Raw genomic sequence first — 19,329 nt, 5'->3', positions numbered from 1 at the left:
GTGAGCCAAGCTGGCACCAGCCCTGGTGGAGCATCCGCTGCAGAGAGCTGCCATGAGGGTGACAGGGAATTCCTTGGCTAGGTAGCCCCCTTCAGCTGACAGCTCCTGCTGGGAGCACATGCTAGCATTTTGGCGCTTGACACTATTCCGTCCCATCTGCGTCCTTTGGAACGAGAGTAAAAGGTCCAACCAGGGACCCGGGGAGGTGGTGTGCTGAGGCCCGTGTGAGGGTGAGCAGTGGGGTGGGCCTCAGTTCTAGGAACAGCCCATCTACACATCCCTTCTGGGGGTAGTTATCTCACCCGCCCTCTTGCAGGCAGAACTCAGAGCCTTTGGCAGTCCTTGCCTCTCCGCAGGCAGCTCAGCCTCAGCCTCTGTTCTCCGCCTGCCATATGAGGTTGGCCAGGCATTTGAAATAGAAGTTGCTTGTCTTCCTATTGACTTTCTAGTTTTATCTCAGCCCCTGAGTAGCGCCTTTTCATCCTATAAATGGGGCCTTCCACTCTGGCCTCCCCAGAAAGAATGAGAATTCTCAATGTTGTCCATTTTCTTTCCCATATAACCTTCTGTTGCCTTCTCTTCATTTCACCATATTTCCTCTGATCTTAGCTGTTGAAACTATTCCCATAGGAGAAAAAAGGCAGTTCACCCTCCTACCCTTCTTTAGGGCCAAACCTCTGTTTGTTCTCTTGGAAACCATGGCAACCTGGCCTAAGAGGCCACTTCTACCATCTTGGAAGACAGTGTTCCAAAGCCTTGTACTCACAGCTGTGAGCTCTCTAGCACTTTTTTCCAAAGGGAGCCTCTGATTTTTCAGATCTACTAAAAAGAGGAAGTTTCGAACAAACCAGCCCCTAGATAATGCTTTCACAGCTAGATTAGAAGTAGGAGCAACGTTCTCCGTAGGATCTGGAGTATGAACATAGGCAACGTTAGCTGGGGATCCTGAGGAGCATTCTGGAGTGTGGTCTGCGCTTATTTTTCTTGTGCTCTTTTCTCTCCTCACACTTACGCAATTCCTCAGAAGACTCGTGTTGGAGGTGGTTGTCTTTTAGCTTACACCCACTTTTTTTTCTTTTTCTTCTCCTTGACATGTTTGTCCTTCTTGCTCTGGTGCTACCTTTTAAAGCCCCAAGTTGGGAATGCAGGGAGCTGCGATGATTTACTGCGGGAGCCCGGTGGTAGAATTCCACAGCCTTAGACGGCAAGGTTCCCATAGCCTCGCTGCTGTGGGACTTCCCCGTGAAGGAGTCCTCTCTCTCGAGCTGGCTGTTGGAGGAGGAGGGGAGAGAGCAGGCTGGTGTGTCCTCGGCTTCTCCTTGGACTTCGCTGCTTGCAGAGGGAGGGTTCAGTGGCTGAAACCCTGAAGGGAGGGCACTGGCCCCTCCCCCTACCCTGAAAAGAATTGTTGTCTGATGATGGCGATCTCACTAATTTGGAGCAGCTGGCCCGGGTGTGTGAGCCTGGAGAGGCTGGGAACAGTGCTCCTGCAAACTTTTGCAGAAGCAAATGTTAGGCAGATAATGTGAGATGCCTCGGAAGGTCTGGCTCTGCTGGGTTAGGATGCCTTTTGCTACTCCTCCTCTGGTCCCCTCTGCAGATCCTTGCATGGTGATGGGAAGAGCTGGGAGAAGGCAGCCGGTCACCAGGGAGTTGGGTTTGGGTTCCATATGCTTTTCCCTACCCAAGCTTTGTAGGGTTAGGGTGGAACTGAGGTGGGGTAGCAGAGCCCTCCTGCCCCTTGTAATTGGGTAGGACTAGCCTGTCATGTTCACTTGTTGAGTTTTCAGCTTCTGTAGGAGCATTGAAAGGAGCCGGAGTCAGATTGTAGCCGTAGGTGCATTTTACGTCTGTCTGGTCTCCCAGCCCCTTCTTCCATCAGACCACTTCCCTGTTTGTGCTGGATTGGCAACTTGGCTGAACATACTAAATCCTGACTTTAGTTTTTAATCCACAGGAATATTCTCATATCCTTCCTCTTTCCCCATCTCTGTTAGGGCTCCTCACTGCTGAGTCCTCAGTGTTACCGGTTTGCCTCTGCTTCAAGCATAGGTAGATGCTACACATTTGTCTTAGCCGGGCATGCTCCATGTGGATTTGGGAGAATGCAGATTGGCTCATAGAGTTTGTCCTGTCTGCCTTTGGCCCATCATCCATGACCCCAGTGACGCTGACTGGCCCTGTGTTGGTGCTAGCTGTGGCAGCCTATGAGTGCCCAACTTGCTTCTCAACACATCCATTCTCCTACTTTTTGAGCCCAGGTGAATTAGACAGGGCTGATCGTTTTCAGAAATTACCCAGGTAAGGAGAATGGAATTCCATCCAATTAGGCTGTCCTTGGAGATGTGGAGAAGAGAGATTTTTGAGATGGAGATAGATAGACGGGGAGGAGGGAGATAAAGAGAGAAGGAAGGAGGGAGGAAGAGAGGAAGACAAGGAGAGAGGGAGAGATGGGGAAAGGGATATACATAGATATGAAAAAACAAAATGAGAAGCTTGGGAATGAGATAGAGAAAGAAAGATGAGGAGGTGGAAAGGGTTTGGTACAAGTTTTTTCCCATGATTTCTGACAGCTCAGTGCTTTAGAAATAATCCAGGAAACATCCTTTTTTGCCACTTCCTACAGACCCCCCCCATCACCATTGTTCTCCTCCCAGGTCTTTCCTCAGAGGTGCTACAGTGGTGTTTAAAACGCTGGGTGTGGGAGTTCAGAATCAAATGGGTGTTGGGAGAACTTAAATTCTTTGTGTCTACCTTTGCTTCTTCCTGGGCAGTAGACGATTCCCACAGCGATGGCTGCTGCCCCTCCACCTGCACCAGAAAAGCCTTGTGATTGTGTCATGGAGAACAAGGGAGCTGTGCCTCCAAGCCAGACGGTCCACCAACTTCAGGGCCCCAGGCGGAGGAGGGGGAGACGGGCAAGTGCTGCAGGAGTGGTTCTTGGGACTGTAGATGACTGACTGTCTCTGAAGAACGAGTCCCCTTCTGGGACTTCCAAACCTCTTCTTCCCTTGGAAGTGGAAGTGCACTGGAGCAGAGAAGGGTGGTTCGTTCATTAAGTCCACACGTTCGGTCAGGCGCTGGGGCAGACGTTGGGAGAGAGAGGTGATTCAGCCTTTCTGTTCATTTGGAAGAAGAATCCACAGTACCCCCCGCTTTCCCTCGCCTGGAATTTCCATCGAGGTGACCAGCTGGGGCTGAGTCACGTCTTTCCCTGCGCTTGGTCTCAAGAATGGGCTCTGTGTCCATCACCAGGGATCTGAGCCCTTTTGAATAGATGTTTTTCTAGCATATGACTTTTGGAAGCTTACTCTGCCTGAGGGGTTCTGAGATATGTCTGCTTCTCTTTATCTTTTAATGAAATCCCAAGTAATGGCCGCTCTACTTGAGTTAATACCCTGAGACTTAGGAACAGACGCACGGTGTCTTGGACGCTGCCTCACATGTGGTCCTTTCTGTCAGTCTGCTCCAGTTGTCCAGGACCCTTTCCTCGCCTCCTCCCTTCTCCCTTCCTGCCCTATGGAACAGTGGGATGCTGATGACAGTTGGTCTGACAGCCTTAGAAACCATGGCTGCTCTGCTTTTTTGACCTCAAGTGCTGCCAAGACTGATTTCTATCCCAAGTTCTGATTTTCCTAGCAAGACTTCATCAGCTGCCCAGGTTGTCGCTTAGGACTGTGGCCTCTCCGGGTGCAGCAGAGGGTGCTTCCTGGGGGAATCAGCAGCAGCTTCCCCTTCTCCTGCCTCTGTCCTCCCTGTCATCAGTATCCTTTCTGAGCCGTGGTGGCGTGTGCAGGATACTCAGCTACAGCCTGAGATGGAAGGAATGGGAACAGGCTGTGTGGTTTGCTCTGAACTCTGCCCAAACTTTACTTTTACCTGATGAATATGCCCATCAGCAGTGGGATTTTCTCCTACTAAGAGTACACCAATCCAAAAGGAGCTAGAATAAGGTGGAGAGAGGGAGGATAAAATCCTGTAGCATCTTTTGTGTTCCAACCAGCTGTTTCTGGAAGGTGACTGTATTTCTCTTACTTAGATCTCATTTAGTGATCGGCAACCTGTAGCGTATTTATCAAGGCAGTACACACTTTCAGCTTAGTTGTGTGTGCGTGATTACCACATGGACTAGTTCCTTCCACTCTCCTGCCCATCTTGAGTTGCCTATGATCCATAGCCCATTTCTTTTTTCTTATTTAGTGGCTGATCTCTGATTACTCCCTATCTCTCTGCCAAAAACCTTTCCCATGTGCCTGGTGCCCTGGAGACATATGTGTCCGAGGAGCAATCAACCTTACTTTTGTGTGTGTGCGTGTGTGAGGAAGCTTGTCGCTGAGCTGACATCTGTGCCAATCTTCCTCTATTTTGTGTGTGGGATGCCGCCACAGCAAACAACTTGATGAATGATCTTTAGGTTTGCACCTGGGATCCAAACCTGTGAATCCCATGCCGCTGAAGTGGAGCACGTGAACTTAACCACTGTGCCACCGGGCTGGCCCCAACCTTGCTTTGAATCACCCTTCAATATCTGAAGCTTGAATGCTTGCTAGGGGTGCTGGCTAGGGGTCCTCAGCACCCTGACTCAAACCTCAGATCTTCCGCAGGACCGCCCCTTCCCTCCAGAGCTCCCTGAGTGCTGAGAATTGGAGGGAAGTCCTCTGTACAGTGGAGGAGACGTGTCCTTTTAGAGGCACCTCTGGAGATCATTCCCTGCAGGCCTCCAGCTGGGCGTGGCCAGGCTCCATGTTGGGTGGCACTGCACCCATGGGTGGGGCGCACTTTGAAGCTTTCTTCCTCTGACACCTGGCGAAATCCTCAGTATCTTCATCCTGATGACACTGGCAGCCAGTGGAGGCTGGTGGGGAGCGGGGGGCTGCAAGGAATGCTGCTGACTAGAGCCTGGCTTGACAGGAAGAAAGAAGACAAAGTGGCCTTGTCTTCTCTTAATAGTGTAAGTGTTGCAAACATGAGGAGACCCTGAGTTTTGGCCTTTTCTCTTTGATGAGACATGGCCGAGGCATGTATGGGCAAGAAGCCACACATTCCCTTCTTTAAAGGAACTTGCCCATATTTCCTTACTTCAGTTTTCTCCTTGCTGGCTCAAGTCCTAAGATCTATTTTCTGGCTATCCTCTTTTCGTGCCTGAGAAAGTTGTGGTGGCCCTTTTTTTTAAAGCTGTTTTGGGGGCTGGGAAAGGAAAACTTTAAAAGTAAAATAATAAAAAACAGCCCACTCTGCCATTACAGGCACATAAATAGCTTCACCGTAGCCAGGCTGCGCACTCACTTTACCATAGCAACCTAAGACAAGTGTTGATAGCAGCCTGTCGCCCCACCTGGAAAACAGCAGCTGCTGCTGCTCCCCCAGCCACGCCTGACCTGCCTGGGCCCCAGAACCGTGTGACCCTGAGAGGTGTGTCGGGACCAGGGGCCCACCCTTCTGTGGGGCCATGGGCGAGGCAGGGGAAAGGCAGCCTGGGGTCCAGACGAGGCAGTAATATTTGGGGAGCCCGAAGGGAGTGGCGGGTGTGTTGTTCCCGGGCTTCCCCGCCGCCTGTCATGTCCTACGGAGCGAGGGACAGGAGTGCACAGGGTGCTGAGCTCCGCCTGGCCCGGAAGGGGTGTGAATGTCACAATGTGGCTTGTTTCAACTTTCTGAATAAATCTTGGCTTCTGTTGCAGCCTGTTCAGGGAAGTCCTCTAAGTGTTTTTTCTTAAGGACTCACAGAAGAGGGGCTTCCCATGGGAAGATCATGGGTCTCCCTGGGGAAGGGGGCTGCCCTGGGATGAACAGAAGCAGAGATCAGCATCCTGGAAGGACCAGAGGAGGGAGAGGGAAAGGCAGGAGATGTGTGACGAGACCCTCCTTGCCTCCCCTACAGCCCGGATCCGAGGGCTACGTTCTGACCCACCCGTCGGAGGGTCTCAAACTGCAGGAACCTGGTGTCGTTGGAGAGTCTCGTGGTGGTGTCTACAGAGACACTTCCCAGCCTCTGCAGTGTTCTCAAAGTGCAGTCCCCAGACCAGCGGCTCAGCATCCTCCTGCCAGGGAGCTTGTTCGAAATACACGTTCCCAGGCCCTGGCCCTGCCCCTGCCCTCCTGAATCAGACACACTGGGAGCAGGCCCAGCAGCAGGTTTTAACCTATTTATCCTGCCCTGGGATCCTGGTGCTCATATAAGTTTGAGAACCATGGCGCTAAAGCACGGCACAGGTGCAAGGGAGTATAATCAACTGGCTTTCTGAAGCCCCAGCTGACTCAGCGGCTTCTGTCTGCACCGCATGAGCCAGCATGAGTGACACTGGGGTGGTGAGACGTGGATCTCGGGGAGTGTGCCGGTTCTCCTGCCTAACGGATGCCGTCTGCTCAGCGTGGAGCCCATGCCCGCTTGTCTGGGACTTCCAGGAAACAATTGGGCTGAAGAAGGTGGAAATAGGCAAAGAAGGGGGATGGCTCTGTACTCTGGGCAGGGGACTGTTGTGGAGTGGAGGGAGTGATGGGGTCTCAGCCAGGCCTGACGTCCAGTGTGTGGCGCGCTGACTAGTGTCTGCGTCACATAGGGATGTTATTTTGCTTTCTCTGCTGCTGGATCCCTGGGGACAGAGCAGCTGCCCACCACACTTCTTTTGTTGGATGAGATGTAGCCTCAGTCGGAGGCCAGGTGGCTTTCCCCTCACCCCCGAGGGCTTCTCCAGAACCTGAGGCCTGGGAGCAATGAACTCCTGACTCCAACAGCCAAGAGAGATTGACCCTCCTCTCCCTCTCCATGAGCATGGCATGATGCTGCTGAAATTTGTTTCTAAAAATAACACAGGATCCAATCTAGCTGCTAAAAAGCCCCTTTATTCCCTTGGAACCAAAATGTGGAAAAACCACAGCAGACCCAAGAAAGGCAATCTGTCTTGTCCAAGAGTGTCCATACTGGATATTTGAATGCTACTGCCCAAGGCCTACGTCTTGTCTGCTGGCCTGACAGCTTCCTGCCCCCGTGCCAAGGAGCTGCCCCTATTTAGTGTGAGGGCAGAGACCCTTGCTAACCCACGTCCTGAAGGTCGCTGCCAGCACCCCTTCCAATAAACGACAGGCCTTCTAATGGCACTGTCACTCCTGCTGAAGTCTGCTCTCGTTCCCCTCCATCAGCCGAAGGAAATGGTCTGCATTGCTCTTTCATCCTCCACATTTTTTTCAGCTCTCGCTTGCTGTGAACACGCCCCCACACCCTGAGTCACAGGAGGCCACAGAGGTGACCCAGGCCAGAATGACTCAGAGTATTTGGAAGAGGGTACGTTCCCCATGGCTCTGGGCCCAAAGGACTGCCCTTTTTCGTCCTGATATATTGATGCTATTTTAGGATGGAGCCAGGGGGTGACATTGCCCTCTCAGGCACATTCCTGCTTCAGTGTCCTGACCCACGCCATGAAGCTTCCTGTCTTCAACTTGATGTTTCCTGGGGTCTCTGACATGGGTGGATCAACAGGCCAGATGATCGGGTACAGACTGTCAACCTTGAGTCAATTCTTGGTGTGACTGTTTGGAGAAAGTGTGCTATATATGGGCCCTACCTTCTCTTTGCCCCCTGAAGGCATCTGGCCAGAACTGATAAGTTTTGTCATCGTTGTCACAGCATATCTTAGACAGTAGAGCCCCTCCAGGTCTGAAAGGTTTCAGCGTCATGGTCTGTTTTATTTTCTGTTTTGGACCTGGGGTGCAGGGTTGAGTCCATCACCCTGTGGCTGCTTGGCCCGTTGTCATCTCTGGTCTGTGCAGAGCCCTTCTGTGCTTGCTGTTTCCCCATATCCCACGTCTGTACCCTTCCTGGCCTGTGAGCAGCATTTTAGTGTGACAATATGTATTCTTTTGTTTAAATATGTCCCTTAAAATGTATAGCATTGCTTTAGATGTGTGTTTCTAATTTGTGTAAAAGCTATTGAAACACCTTTTTCCTCACGGGCACTGTTTGTTTTGTTTTGTTTTCCTTTTTCTCCCCAAACCCCCCGGTACATAGTTGTGTATTCTAGCTGGGGGTCCTTCTAGTTGTGGCATGTGGGATGCCACCTCAGCATGGTCTGATGAGCGGTGCCATGTCCGTACCCAGGATCCAAACCAGTGAAACCCTGGGATGCCGCAGCGGAGCGCAAAAACTTAACCATTCGGCCACGGGGCCGGCTCCTGAGCACTGATTTTAAGATCATCTTGTCTTGTGTACATCTGATCTATGTTTCTGTTACATAATAGCCCCTGTTATCTAGTGCACATGGTTTACCTGTCTATCACTGGGAGAGGGGATCCCTGGTGGCCTTCCTCTCCCTATCACCACAAATAATGTTCCGGTGAATGGCCTGGCACATGCCCCCTTCTGGACCCGTGTGAGAATTTCTTTGGGAGATGCGCCCAGGAGTAGGTGGCTGGGTCCAGGTATGCATAGACTTAGTGTGGCTAAGAAGTACCAGGTGGTTCTCTGGAGGAGCCAGGGATGAATCCTGGATCCCTGAGACCCAGGGGTTGAGGGCAATACTTTTTCTCCGGATGGATGCTTTGATTCTGGCACTCCATTTCTGCTGCTGAATTGAGGAAGATGCTCACAGGATAGCAGACTCAGGGAGGGGGAGGGGGAGCAAGGGAGCCCCATATGTACCGCCTGCTAACCAAGACATGACGTTCTCTCTTCAGAACGGAAGTACCCTCCAGAACCAAGTCCTAGGGGCTGGCTGAGAATCAGGATCAGGTTCCAGAACCAAGACCACAGGCCACAGCGTGCCATCCTGTGGCCGGTACAGAGGCCTAGTTTTGGTGCCCAGCCTGCACTTGCCTTCTTGGCATGGGCATAGCTATTGCTGAAGATGTCAGGTGGTGCTCCCCACCACCTGAACTTTAGCTGACATCCTCGGCCTCTGACCTTCTTCCGTGCACTTCCAAAGGCCTCAGTAGACTGAAGGGGAGGATGTGTGCTTGAGTCTGCTCCTGCATGCCAGCAGGTGTTAGAGAGGCGGTTAGGGCAGGCGGCCCTGGGGAGGGAAGGGAAAGCGGGGACCACAGCGAGGGTGGCTGCTGGACCTGAGCGGCGGGATTGGCCAGGGCGGGCTAGAATCTGGGTCTTGGAAAGTATTGGAAATAGGGGCCAGTAATGAGGAGGGAGCAGAGCGGCCTCTGTGTGCGGTTTAGACCTTCAGAGAAGGGCCAGCCGGATGTTCCAGGTGAGGCTGGCTGCCCCGTTCAGGTGCTTGCCAGCTTTCTGGGCAGGACATGACCCTCTTAGCAGCATGGGAGTGCCTGAGAGGAGGAGTAGAGCTGAAGGAACTGTGGGTGATGGTGAGAGAGTGCCCCTGCTGGAGGACGAGAGAGGCTAGAACAGGGCCTCTCTGGGCATCTCCCAAGTCTCTATGGATCGCAAGGCCAAGGGTATGAGATGATAGAGTGGAGGAAGCCCTCTTCCCCGTCCCGGGATCTCCTGGTGAGAACTGGATATGCCTGGGATCATGCCAACCCAGAGCCTGGTGTGTCCTGGCTGGGAGCTACAGATGTATGGGGGGGAGGGGATGAAGTGGGCAGTGTCTGCCCTGATCCGCGGGAGTCTATCCCTATACCTGCCCATAATGTTCGAAGAGGTGAGGAGGTGCTTCCCTGGCCTGTTTCAGAACCTCGAGGGGCCGTGGGCCAGGGACAGACAGGTTAATGTGTGCCTTCTCATCAAGCTTTAGGAAGTAAATCCATAGCTTGGTTTCCGTTCTCTTACAGGCTTCCCTGTACCTGAGGCAGGGTGGCTTTGGATTCAGCCTGGGGCACAAATCCTGGCTCTCGGGATCTCTATTTCCCTGCTACAAAATGAGACGCTCTCCTTATAGGTTGTTGGTGAGGATTCAGTGAAACAATATACATAATAATTGATAATGGCTATGTATGGACCAACCACTACATATCAGCCACTGTACTAGGCACTATATAATACATATGTGTGTGTGTGTGATACATACATATATATATATATGATTTGTCTAATTTTCACATAAAGTGCCTACTATGGTGCCTGGCTCATTGTAGGTTCTCAGCAGATATTATTTCCCTCCCTTCCCACCCCCTATTCTACCCCCACTCCTGAAAATAGGGAGAGACAGACCCGCGCTTGGGAGGAAGGAGCCTCTGTATCAGAAAAGAGAACAGATTTTGTGTGTTTGTTTAGGGGGCTGGGGTGCTGAAGCAGGTTCCGTCGTTCAGTTTGGTGTATTCTAAGGTGGGACCAGCCTGCTCCCCCGCACCCCCAAGGTCTTCCCTTCTTCACCTGTCACATCCTGCATGGCAGTGACACTGGCACTCTAACCAGAGCGTCTGTGAGTGCTACCAGCTTGCTCCCAGCCCAGTGAAGAGGGCAGGGAACAAGAGCCTGCTCCACTGAGTAGCCGCCCCCTGCAGCTGCTTATTATTCCAGGCAGGTCCGGCTGCAGTGCCGTGCCAGCCTGGAGCCCTGGCCCCTGGCCCCTCCTGTTTCCTCTCTTGTGTTTCCACTCACACTTCATTGCCTGTGCGAGCGCCAGACCCAGCAGGAGCCTTTGGCAGGGCACATTCAGGGGTGGGTTCCTCTCAGGTCCTCAAAGTTCCCTATTTGTCCCCGACTTGGGAGTTACCCTTTTTCCTCATCATCTGGGGACATATCTCCTCTTTAGCACCACGGAAAAGTTTCCACGGATTCTTTTCGACAAAATGGGAGGAAACAGAGTGTCTGACTATTGTTTGTGGTCTGGTGGCTTAGGGCATGAGGTTCTTGCCTCTGGCAGCTCTGTGTTTCTGGAACTTGCTAGTGAGTCCAGCTGCGGACTGAGTTATCAGGAAGAGTGGGCTGGTTTGCTTTCCAGGTATGTGTGGGGGCGAGAGCGCGTCTGTCTCACCTTCATTGCTGGAATTGATTCTGAAAGAGAAAGAGCAAGGGTAGCAGTCAGCGTTCCCTCCATATGGAAATGGGTGCTGTCTGTGCCCAGAGAGGCCTGCCTTGTAAAGGGGTGCTCAGATGTTTGTCAGCAAAGGAGGCGAAGGAGGGAGGTGTAACAGAAAGAGCCCCAGGCAGTCAAAGACTGGATCACTTTTTATCTCCTTGGACTTCAGCATCCTCGTCTGTAAGGTGGGGGTCACAGCTGCCCTCCCCAGCATTGGTGTGACAGTGCTTTCACACGTCGTTACGATTGTAGAACAGATGTTACAGGACTTTAGGAGGAAAAAAATTAAAATGATTTAATGATCATGTAAAGTAATATGATTTCTGGCCCCTGCAGGAAAGGATGAGAAAGTTCGCTCTTCCATCCGATCATCCCTTAGGCTGGCAAAGTGCTGGAAACAGAGCGAGCAAGAGCCTACCTTCCCCAGAATGCCCCAGGCCGAGTGACTAATCCTGACCAGTCAGGAGGGACCTCCCAGACGTCTGAGACTTGAGGCCACGTGAGCATCGATGCATTATTCTTTGCCAGTTGCCTAATAAGGTTAGGGGCTAGGCAAGCTCAGCAGCTACGGAGAGCTCATAATGTTCTACCAGCTCAGAGCTCAGAGAGGAGTGTCGGTACCTACCACACCTCTGAATTCCTGACAGACTTTCATGGAGATCCCGCCGTGAACTGGGCCCCAGCTGGGCACTGCCCCTCAGACTTTGTGCCAGCAGCTTAATGCTTGACCTCTGCGTGTGTCTCTAAAGCAGCCTGAAGCAGAGAAACCTCTCATTCTTTTCGATGTGCCTCAGATGTTCTGATCTTAAGTGACCTTTTCTCATTGGTTGCCCATATGAATGGAAGCATCTCTCCTCTTTGCTACCTTGAGGGAGAGGTTCAGAGTAAGGAATTCTGACTCAGACTGTCCCTTCTTCTCTAGAGGCCCAAAGCTGTATAGCTTAGTGGTTATTGCTAATGGTTATCTTCAAGCTAATGGTTATTGCTAGGGAAGCTGCCTTGGAATTCTCCATTCTTTTTTGGGGGTGGGAGATCCCCCCAGGAAGGAAAGGTGAAGGGGCACAGGGATCTTATTCTCTTCTGCTCAAAGGGCTAGATAACAAAAGTTCATTAAGCTCAGAGTAAGCTTTCTACCTTCACTCGCATGTCCTATAGTGGACACCGGGCATCCTTCATCTGAGATTTCCGAGCACTGTTTCTGTCTAATCCCATTCCTTTATCACTTTCTCAGGATGGTGTGAGAAGGCAGAACTGATTCTTTCCCCAGGTAGAGGTGGGAGGAACTGAGCCCTGACAAGGCAGAGTGACTTGCCCAAAGGGCACCTGGGAAGATGGTAAACCTGGTTCTGAATCTGCTACAGCTTATTCAATAAAAACTTAGCTGAGTGCCCACTATGTGCAGGTTCTCTTCTCGGCACTGGGGATAAAGGAGTGAACAAGACAAGAGGAAGTATCTGCCTTCATGGAACAAATGTTGCAGTGGGTGGAGACAGAAAAAGTAAAATCTTCTGATTTCCAGATTAGCACTCTATCAGCACTCTTCTCAACATCCTCTTGAAAAGTTAAGGAGTTCTACTCAAGGGTCAAGATGGGCTTCTCACTGCTCTAGCCCTTCTCACTGCTTCCAGGCTTGGAGAAGAAGCTGAACTGGAGAGAAAATTCTGTGGTGCTGCCCACCCCTATGCTGCCTCAGGTTCTTTCCAGACCTCCTTGTTCCCCAGGATTCTTTTTTTTTTTTTTGAGGAAGATTAGCCCTGAGCTAACTACGGCCAATCCTCCTCTTTTGCTGAGGAAGACTGGCCCTGAGCTAACATCCATGCCCATCTTCCTCTACTTTATATATGGGACGCCTACCAAAGCATGGCATGCCAAGTGGCGCCAAGTCCACACCCGGGATCTGAACCGGTGAACCCTGGGCCGCCGAGAAGCAGAACGTGGGAACTTAACTGCTGCCCCACCAGGCGGGCCTCCCCGCAGGATTCTTTGATGACATTTAAAAAGAAAGGGAGTATGATGTTTAAAAATCAGTAGCAACAACAACAAAACAAAACTCAGCTCCTTAAACCTTTGTAAGTCAGAGTGGCTCTAACAATCTGGTAGAAGGAGGCAGCAGAGGGCAAATCTGGAGAGGGAGGGGTGTGACCACGTCCATCGCAGCCGAGAACAGGGATCATGTGGAATCAGCAGGAACTTTAGCCACATGTGATTTTTGGAAAAAAGTAATCAATAAAAGAGTCAAGTCCTTACCTGATGGTTCTCGTGCTGCTTTGTTCACCTTGTAGAAGCGAGGATGCCATCTCTTCATTAGAGAGAGGCTGACCAGAGCTCCTTGCCACCTCCTGCTAACTGAAGTCAAGTCAGTGGGGACTGCCTGCCAGGGCTTAGCCTCCCGTGTGCTGGTGCTGCTTTCAGGAAGAGCCCCTTCACGTTTAAAGAGCTGGTGTCTGGCAATGGCTCCTGCGTGACATACAGCAGCCCTCTCTGAAATTGAGAACTAAGCCCCTTCCCACCCTTGGCCCTCCATACCCTCACCTACTCGTAGCTCCGCCCTGCCGCCAGGCAGCATGTATGAGCGGTAACATATGCCTTTCTGAGAGGAGAAGTGCTCATTCAAGACCCTCCGTTGGGTGCTGACACACAGGCCAACTGCTCCCTGCCGAGCTTACTGTGGCCCTAGGCTCTTTGTGACTCAGAGCTGTCTTATCACTGCCGCCCTGCCCCAGGGAAACTTGAAGTCAGGCTTCAAACTCACTGTCCTTCCTCCTCAGAGATCCTTCTGTCCTCTTTATGTAAAAACGATATTTGGCTCCCCCCTTCCTGCCAGGCTTTTTGGAGGGGATGGGGATTGGCTTCGAGACCTGGACTTGCTGCCTGACCGTTGACAGCGGCAGCAGGCTGGAGGCTGGGCTTGTATCATGTTCTCCTGTTCGGTTGTCAGTGTGGGTTGGCAGTGAGGAAGGGTGCGGGGTCTGGGGGAGGCTGGCCGACTGGCAGGCTGCCCCCCAGATCATTCAGGTCCGGACCCCGTCTCTGAGCTCTTCTCACCTCTTAGAGGTCAGGTCAGACTAAAGGCTTCTGTAAGGGGTCCCCCAAATAGACAGACAGGGGGAGCTTTAGAGCGGTTAGAGGTCATAGCCTTTTATTTCCAAGTTTTGGGAGTTGTAAGATTTGGTTTGGGAGAAGTGAGGTATGAAGACTGGGGTATATCTGAAATCACTTCTTTACGTTGGAGTTTGGAGGGAGGGGTCTCTCCTAAGTCAGCTCCCCGGCTCCGGCCCCAGCCGCCCCCTAAGCCCTGGTGCTGGAATGCGTACCTCCTGCCCTGGCAGATGCCCGACCCCCCTGGCTGCTCTAACGGTTTCTTTTTGTCTCTCTTTGAACCTTTGCTCCAGAGATCCAGTTGTCATCAGTATCCAGGGAGCCCTCCTCTTCCTCCTCCTCCTCCTGCCGCCTCTCTACCACCGCGGTTGCTGGTTGTTGCTAAGGTTGCCTCCATGGTAACATGCACATCCTGTTTACACCTCCATCTGGGCAAGTCGGTCTAAGCTAGGAACCTACCTACCCTGGACGGCCGCTTCCATCGCCACCTGGGGACACCAATCATCGCGACGCGTGGTCCGGCTTCCACTCGGCTCCCCCATCTTCCTCCTCCTCTCACTGCCAAGCTTCGTACGCAAAGTAGGATCTGGGCTTGAGTCTGCTGCTCTGAAGCTTATTGCACAAGATCCAGTCGATCTGTTTCCTGACCAGGCCCCAGAGAAGCACGAGGTAGGAAGAAGCGAGGCCGGGAGGCCAGAGAGCCTGGTCGGCCGGAGGGAAGCCCCGTCCTCTCGGTCCGAGGGCTCAGTGACAGCCGGCGACATGACGAGCCCCGCAGAACGTGCCCTGCCGGCCAACTCGCCGGGCGAGAGCCGCGAGGGGGACTTTGGCTGCACGGTGATGGACCTGAGGAAGCTCATGGAGCTGCGCTCGGGGGACGCGATAGACCAGATCCACGCCCACTACGGAGGCGTGGCGAATCTGTGCAGCAGGCTGAAAACCAACCCCGTGGAAGGTGAGGGCGTGTCAGGTGGGACCGGGCCCTGTCGGCCACAGCGCTTCCCGCTCCCGGGGAGGCGGCGCCCGGGGCCTCGGGGTGTCCCTGTGCCTGGTCGGGAGGAGCGTGCTGTCTGAGGCACTGGCAGGCGGGAGGCTGTGGGAACAGCCGTGGCTCTCCCAGACGTGCTGTTTAGGGACTGTGGTGTTCTCTAGATCATTCCTTCCTCCTTTTTCCGTATCAGTATATAGAAAGGAGGATATTTATTTCTGTTTTACAAATGTTCGTGTTAGAGATGCTTTTATCAGTCAATAATCATCAAGTCCCTTATTCTCTATGAGTCTTTGATTGCAAAAGTGTTTCAAGCACAACCAGAGGCGCTCACAGCTAGAATATACAGCTATGTACTGGGGAGGCTTTGGGGAGAAGAAGAAGAAGAAGAAAAAAAAAGTGTTTTAAGATATAATTCTTCCCCACACTGATCTTACAGTGTAATTGGGGAGGGTGGGCACAAAAAAAGTAAGTCCATCTACTTAATATATCACTTCTTTATTGTATCCAGTTAGAAATAGAACAGTAAATCACGAGGTAGAGAATTGTACCACCATATCTTTGGATTACTCACTCTGGTGTGGGGTTTTTTTTTGGTGAGGAAGATTGGCCCTGAGCTAGCATCTGTTGCCAGTCTTCCTCTATTTTATACGTGAGATGCCGCCACAGCATGGCTTTGATGAGCAGTGCATAGCTGCACACCCGGGATCTGAATCCATGAACCCTGAGCTGCCAAAGCGATGGGCACAAACTCAACCACTGTGCCACTTGGCCAGCCCCTACTCACTCTGTTTCTTGTCAGAGAATTATTGATAACTTTTTCAACCTGCCTGATTCACTTTTAATAAGTTCTTCTTAATCTATTCGTAAACGAGACCGAAAACTCCAGCTTCATGCTTGCCTGGCCCAGCCCGGTAATGTGAAATTTTGCCTAATCAGAATGGAGAGAGAACAAAAGGAAACCTGCTTTCTCACTTTGCCTGGTTTCACCGTCTCTGTTCCAGGTTCTTGCTTGGTCCTCTCTGTCAGGCAGGCGTGGTTGAGTAGCATGAGATGGAGCAAAGATCGTGTCCTTTAGGTGCCTTCAGCTTCTTGAGGTATATTCTTTCTGAGTCTTCTGTGAAAGCCACATCATATTTCTTGCCAATTCTAAGTTTTTCCCTCTACCCAATGCTATAAGTTAGTGACTTAGGGTCCAGACTCTTTAGGAAAAAAAGAGAGAGAGATTTGTATCTAGATATTTTTACGTTGTCAGTGTCTTGTTTTCTTTGCTGTCTATAAGAGCTGCCCTACACGTCCTCTTTACTTCTAGAATTCGGTTTCCTATCTCGTAGGCATGAGTTCACATACGAGCTCTACCATTTACCAGCTAAATAGCATTGAAGAGTTTACTCAGCCTCCCTAAGTCTGTTTCTTCTTTGAAAAGGATGTTACTACCTAGCCTATGGAGTTATGGAGATTAAATAGTATAACGTATGTACAATGCTCAAGCTTATCATGACTATTCAATAAATTAGTTGTCTCAGATTAAAACAGAGCCCATGTGTCTGAAGATATTTACCAGAATATGAGTGCCTACGGACTACAATGTGTAACTGGAGAGATTAGTGCATGGGTAACTGCCACTGCTGTCATCGCCTCCAGTCCCCTCTTGATGTCACAGAGAGACCTGGGTGCGATGGCAGTGCTTAGTTGCTTTCGTGTGGCTCAGTCTTTGCTTTCTGGCTAGTATGTGACTGCTACTAGCCTAGCAGTATGACCAGGCTACTTCCTGTAGCCTGCTTCCTGTCAGCTAGATTTCTTTATTCTGCCTCTTTTGTAGTAGTATTGACTTTAAAATGAGGCTATTCCTATTATATTTTCACTGAGATAATACAGTAGTTTAGAAACACCCATCAGAATTTAGGCAGGATCTTTCTTTTTCCCTTCCTATTCTATTCTTGATCCCTTCGGTTAGTGTTTCTCTCACAGTGAAACTCAGGAGTCCAAATGCCCTGGAACTTGGGGAGCTCCTAATAGCAGGATCCAGACTTTCCTCCTGGTTTCCCGAATCCTGTCTCATAGCTGCTGCTGTTTATTTTCTGATTCCCAGAGAGCTTCCATTCCCAAAGGCCAGCTTATATTCTACTTAGTCTCAACATTGGATATCAAATGTTATAGACATGTCAATGCCCTTAGATTCTTTCCCAGTCCTGGTTTCAGACTTACAGTTGACAGCCGCCCCTTCTGCTGGCGAGTGTCTCTCTTGCTGCAGACCTTGGCCGTGCCTGTATCCCAGTACCCTGCGATTGGTACAGCTGTGCACCGCCATTTTCTTGCTTCCTTAGATCACAAATGTATATTTCTGATTTGTTTCAGTGTAAGCCTTACCATAGGGCTGGTCCTGGAGCTGGGGAGGTGGGGTGTCAGAAAACAACTTTTCCATGGATAATTTTTAGCCCCCTGTGCCAACAATGACCTCCTCATGTGTAAGAGGAGTAAAGGGATAGGGAAAGGAGACACAGAGGAGCTGTGACACAGGAGTCTCCCGCCAGACAAGGGTGATGCTGAGCTGTTTAGTTGGGCAGGCCGAGAAAAGAGCATCAACATCCAGGTGCCCCGACGAGCTGTAGCTGTAGAAAGCCAGCCTGTTCATAAGGGACCACACTGAAGTGCCTGACAACCTAGCATAGTTTTGTCATCTGTGGGAGGCCCCTGCAAACTAATAATAAGAATAAAGAAATTTACCTGGTGCTTGAATTCTGCTGGTTATAAACCAAAGTGATGGGGCTGGCCTGGTGGCGCAGCGGTTAAGTGCACACATTCCGCTTCTTGGCGGCCCGGGGCTCACCAGTTCGCATCCCGGGTGCGGACATGCCACTGCTTGGCACACCATGCTCTGGTAGGCATCCCACGTATAAAGTAGAGGAAGATGGGCATGGATGTTAGCTCAGGGCCAGTCTTCCTCAGCAAAAAGAGGAGGACTGGCAGTGGTTAGCTCAGGGCTAATCTTCCTCAAAAAAACAAAAAAAAGAAAGAAACCAAAGTGAAGTAAGATTGGGGAGATTGGTTGCTAGAGTTTGGCTCTTCCCTTTATTTTCTTTTGGGTTGATAGCATCTTTAGTATAGATTGATCAGTTTTTTTAAACCATAGCTACTAAGGGGCCTTATGGAACTTGGAGTTTATAACATTTCTCACACTAACATGGTTTTACTATTCTAGATTTACACAATTCTAGAGGCAGGTGGGACTTTATGTTAATTCATTCTCTCTCTCTGTGTCTCTGTCACTCTCAACAGGCCAAAAGGTTTAAATGACTCGCCTGAGGTCTTCCTGCAGGGTAGAACATGATGGAATATTTATGTTTTCTGACTCACAATCCATTGATGCCCTGTTGCCTCTTAGCTAGAGCAGCAACACGGAGACTCTCAGGAGCACAGAGAATTTCTTTGTTTTATGTTTCGACGCCTGATAAAATGTCTGCTTGTGACCGAGTGCTCCTGTTAAGTTAGCCTGCCTCATGTGCCTTGAGTATACGTGGTTAGTTGGGGTAAGAGGAGTTGCCTCGGTGGCCAGGAGTTGATTAGACCTGGGAAGAGTGGAGGTGCTCAGCTTCCACGGTTTTCAGCAACAACCAGCAACAAGGCTGCAGACTTCAGCCTTTACTGCGGCGGCCATGTTACCAAAAGCGAGGAGGCTCAGGTGAGGCTCGAGCTCCAGAGGGAGTGAGCTGTGTTGCCCAGGGTTTATCAGCAGGGAAAATCGGAACATTTTGCACCAATGGAATCTTTGTAGTTTGCTTGCTTTCCTCATTCCAGTATCTTCATCCCCCTCCTTCTGTTGTCTCTTCTTCTTTCCTCACCCCATCCAATCTCTCCAGTTCTCAAAGAGCAGAGCATTTTGGATGACACCTGCTAGAAGATAGCCTTTTATTTTCCAAGTGGTTTTCCATGGTATCTCCTGGCTTCAGGAAGCAGGAGAAACCTTTGTGAGTCCAGAATGAGAATTACCTGTGGCTTACAGGTAAGAAAGAGAAGGTATTTTCCTTAGTCCCAGTCTCCCTTTGTGTATAGGAAGCAGAGACACTAAACGAGAGGTTCTTTGGTCTAGATGGAAGGTTGTATGAATTATTCCTTCCCCATAGAACTTTTCCACGTTGGTCCTCAGCTCTGTGACCTTCTTGAGGAGGAAGAATGATGTTTTCTGAGGAGGAGCTACGCCAACACTTAGGAGGAAGATCTGAGACCAGACCAGGAAGGGCAAAGAAGGGAAGCCTGACTAAACAATAAATCGTTAGCTGTGGGCTTCTTTCAGAAAGCTGGACTGTTTCTGTTGAA

General features: G+C 50.8%; 1 protein-coding gene across 8 annotated transcripts in view; it reads left to right on the top strand.

Annotated features, from left to right (window-relative positions):
- ATP2B4 (ATPase plasma membrane Ca2+ transporting 4) overlaps positions 1-19,329 on the top strand; it is a 97,555-nt gene that overhangs the window by 27,611 nt on the left and 50,615 nt on the right. For 7 of the 8 annotated variants that reach the window (XM_014830066.3, XM_014830113.3, XM_070497933.1 and 4 more), the window contains one exon: positions 14,318-14,979. In XM_014830066.3, the coding sequence (XP_014685552.1) occupies positions 14,787-14,979 (193 nt within the window). In that variant the 5' untranslated portion in view covers positions 14,318-14,786. Of the gene's footprint in view, positions 1-11,261; positions 11,425-14,317; positions 14,980-19,329 lie in introns of those variants that run through there. The other variant, XM_044758756.2, reaches the window with a different exon arrangement.

The sequence above is a fragment of the Equus asinus genome, chromosome 25, assembly GCF_041296235.1.
Source record: "Equus asinus isolate D_3611 breed Donkey chromosome 25, EquAss-T2T_v2, whole genome shotgun sequence".
Lineage (NCBI taxonomy): Eukaryota > Metazoa > Chordata > Mammalia > Perissodactyla > Equidae > Equus > Equus asinus.
This window is presented reverse-complemented; position numbering and strand designations above follow the sequence as displayed.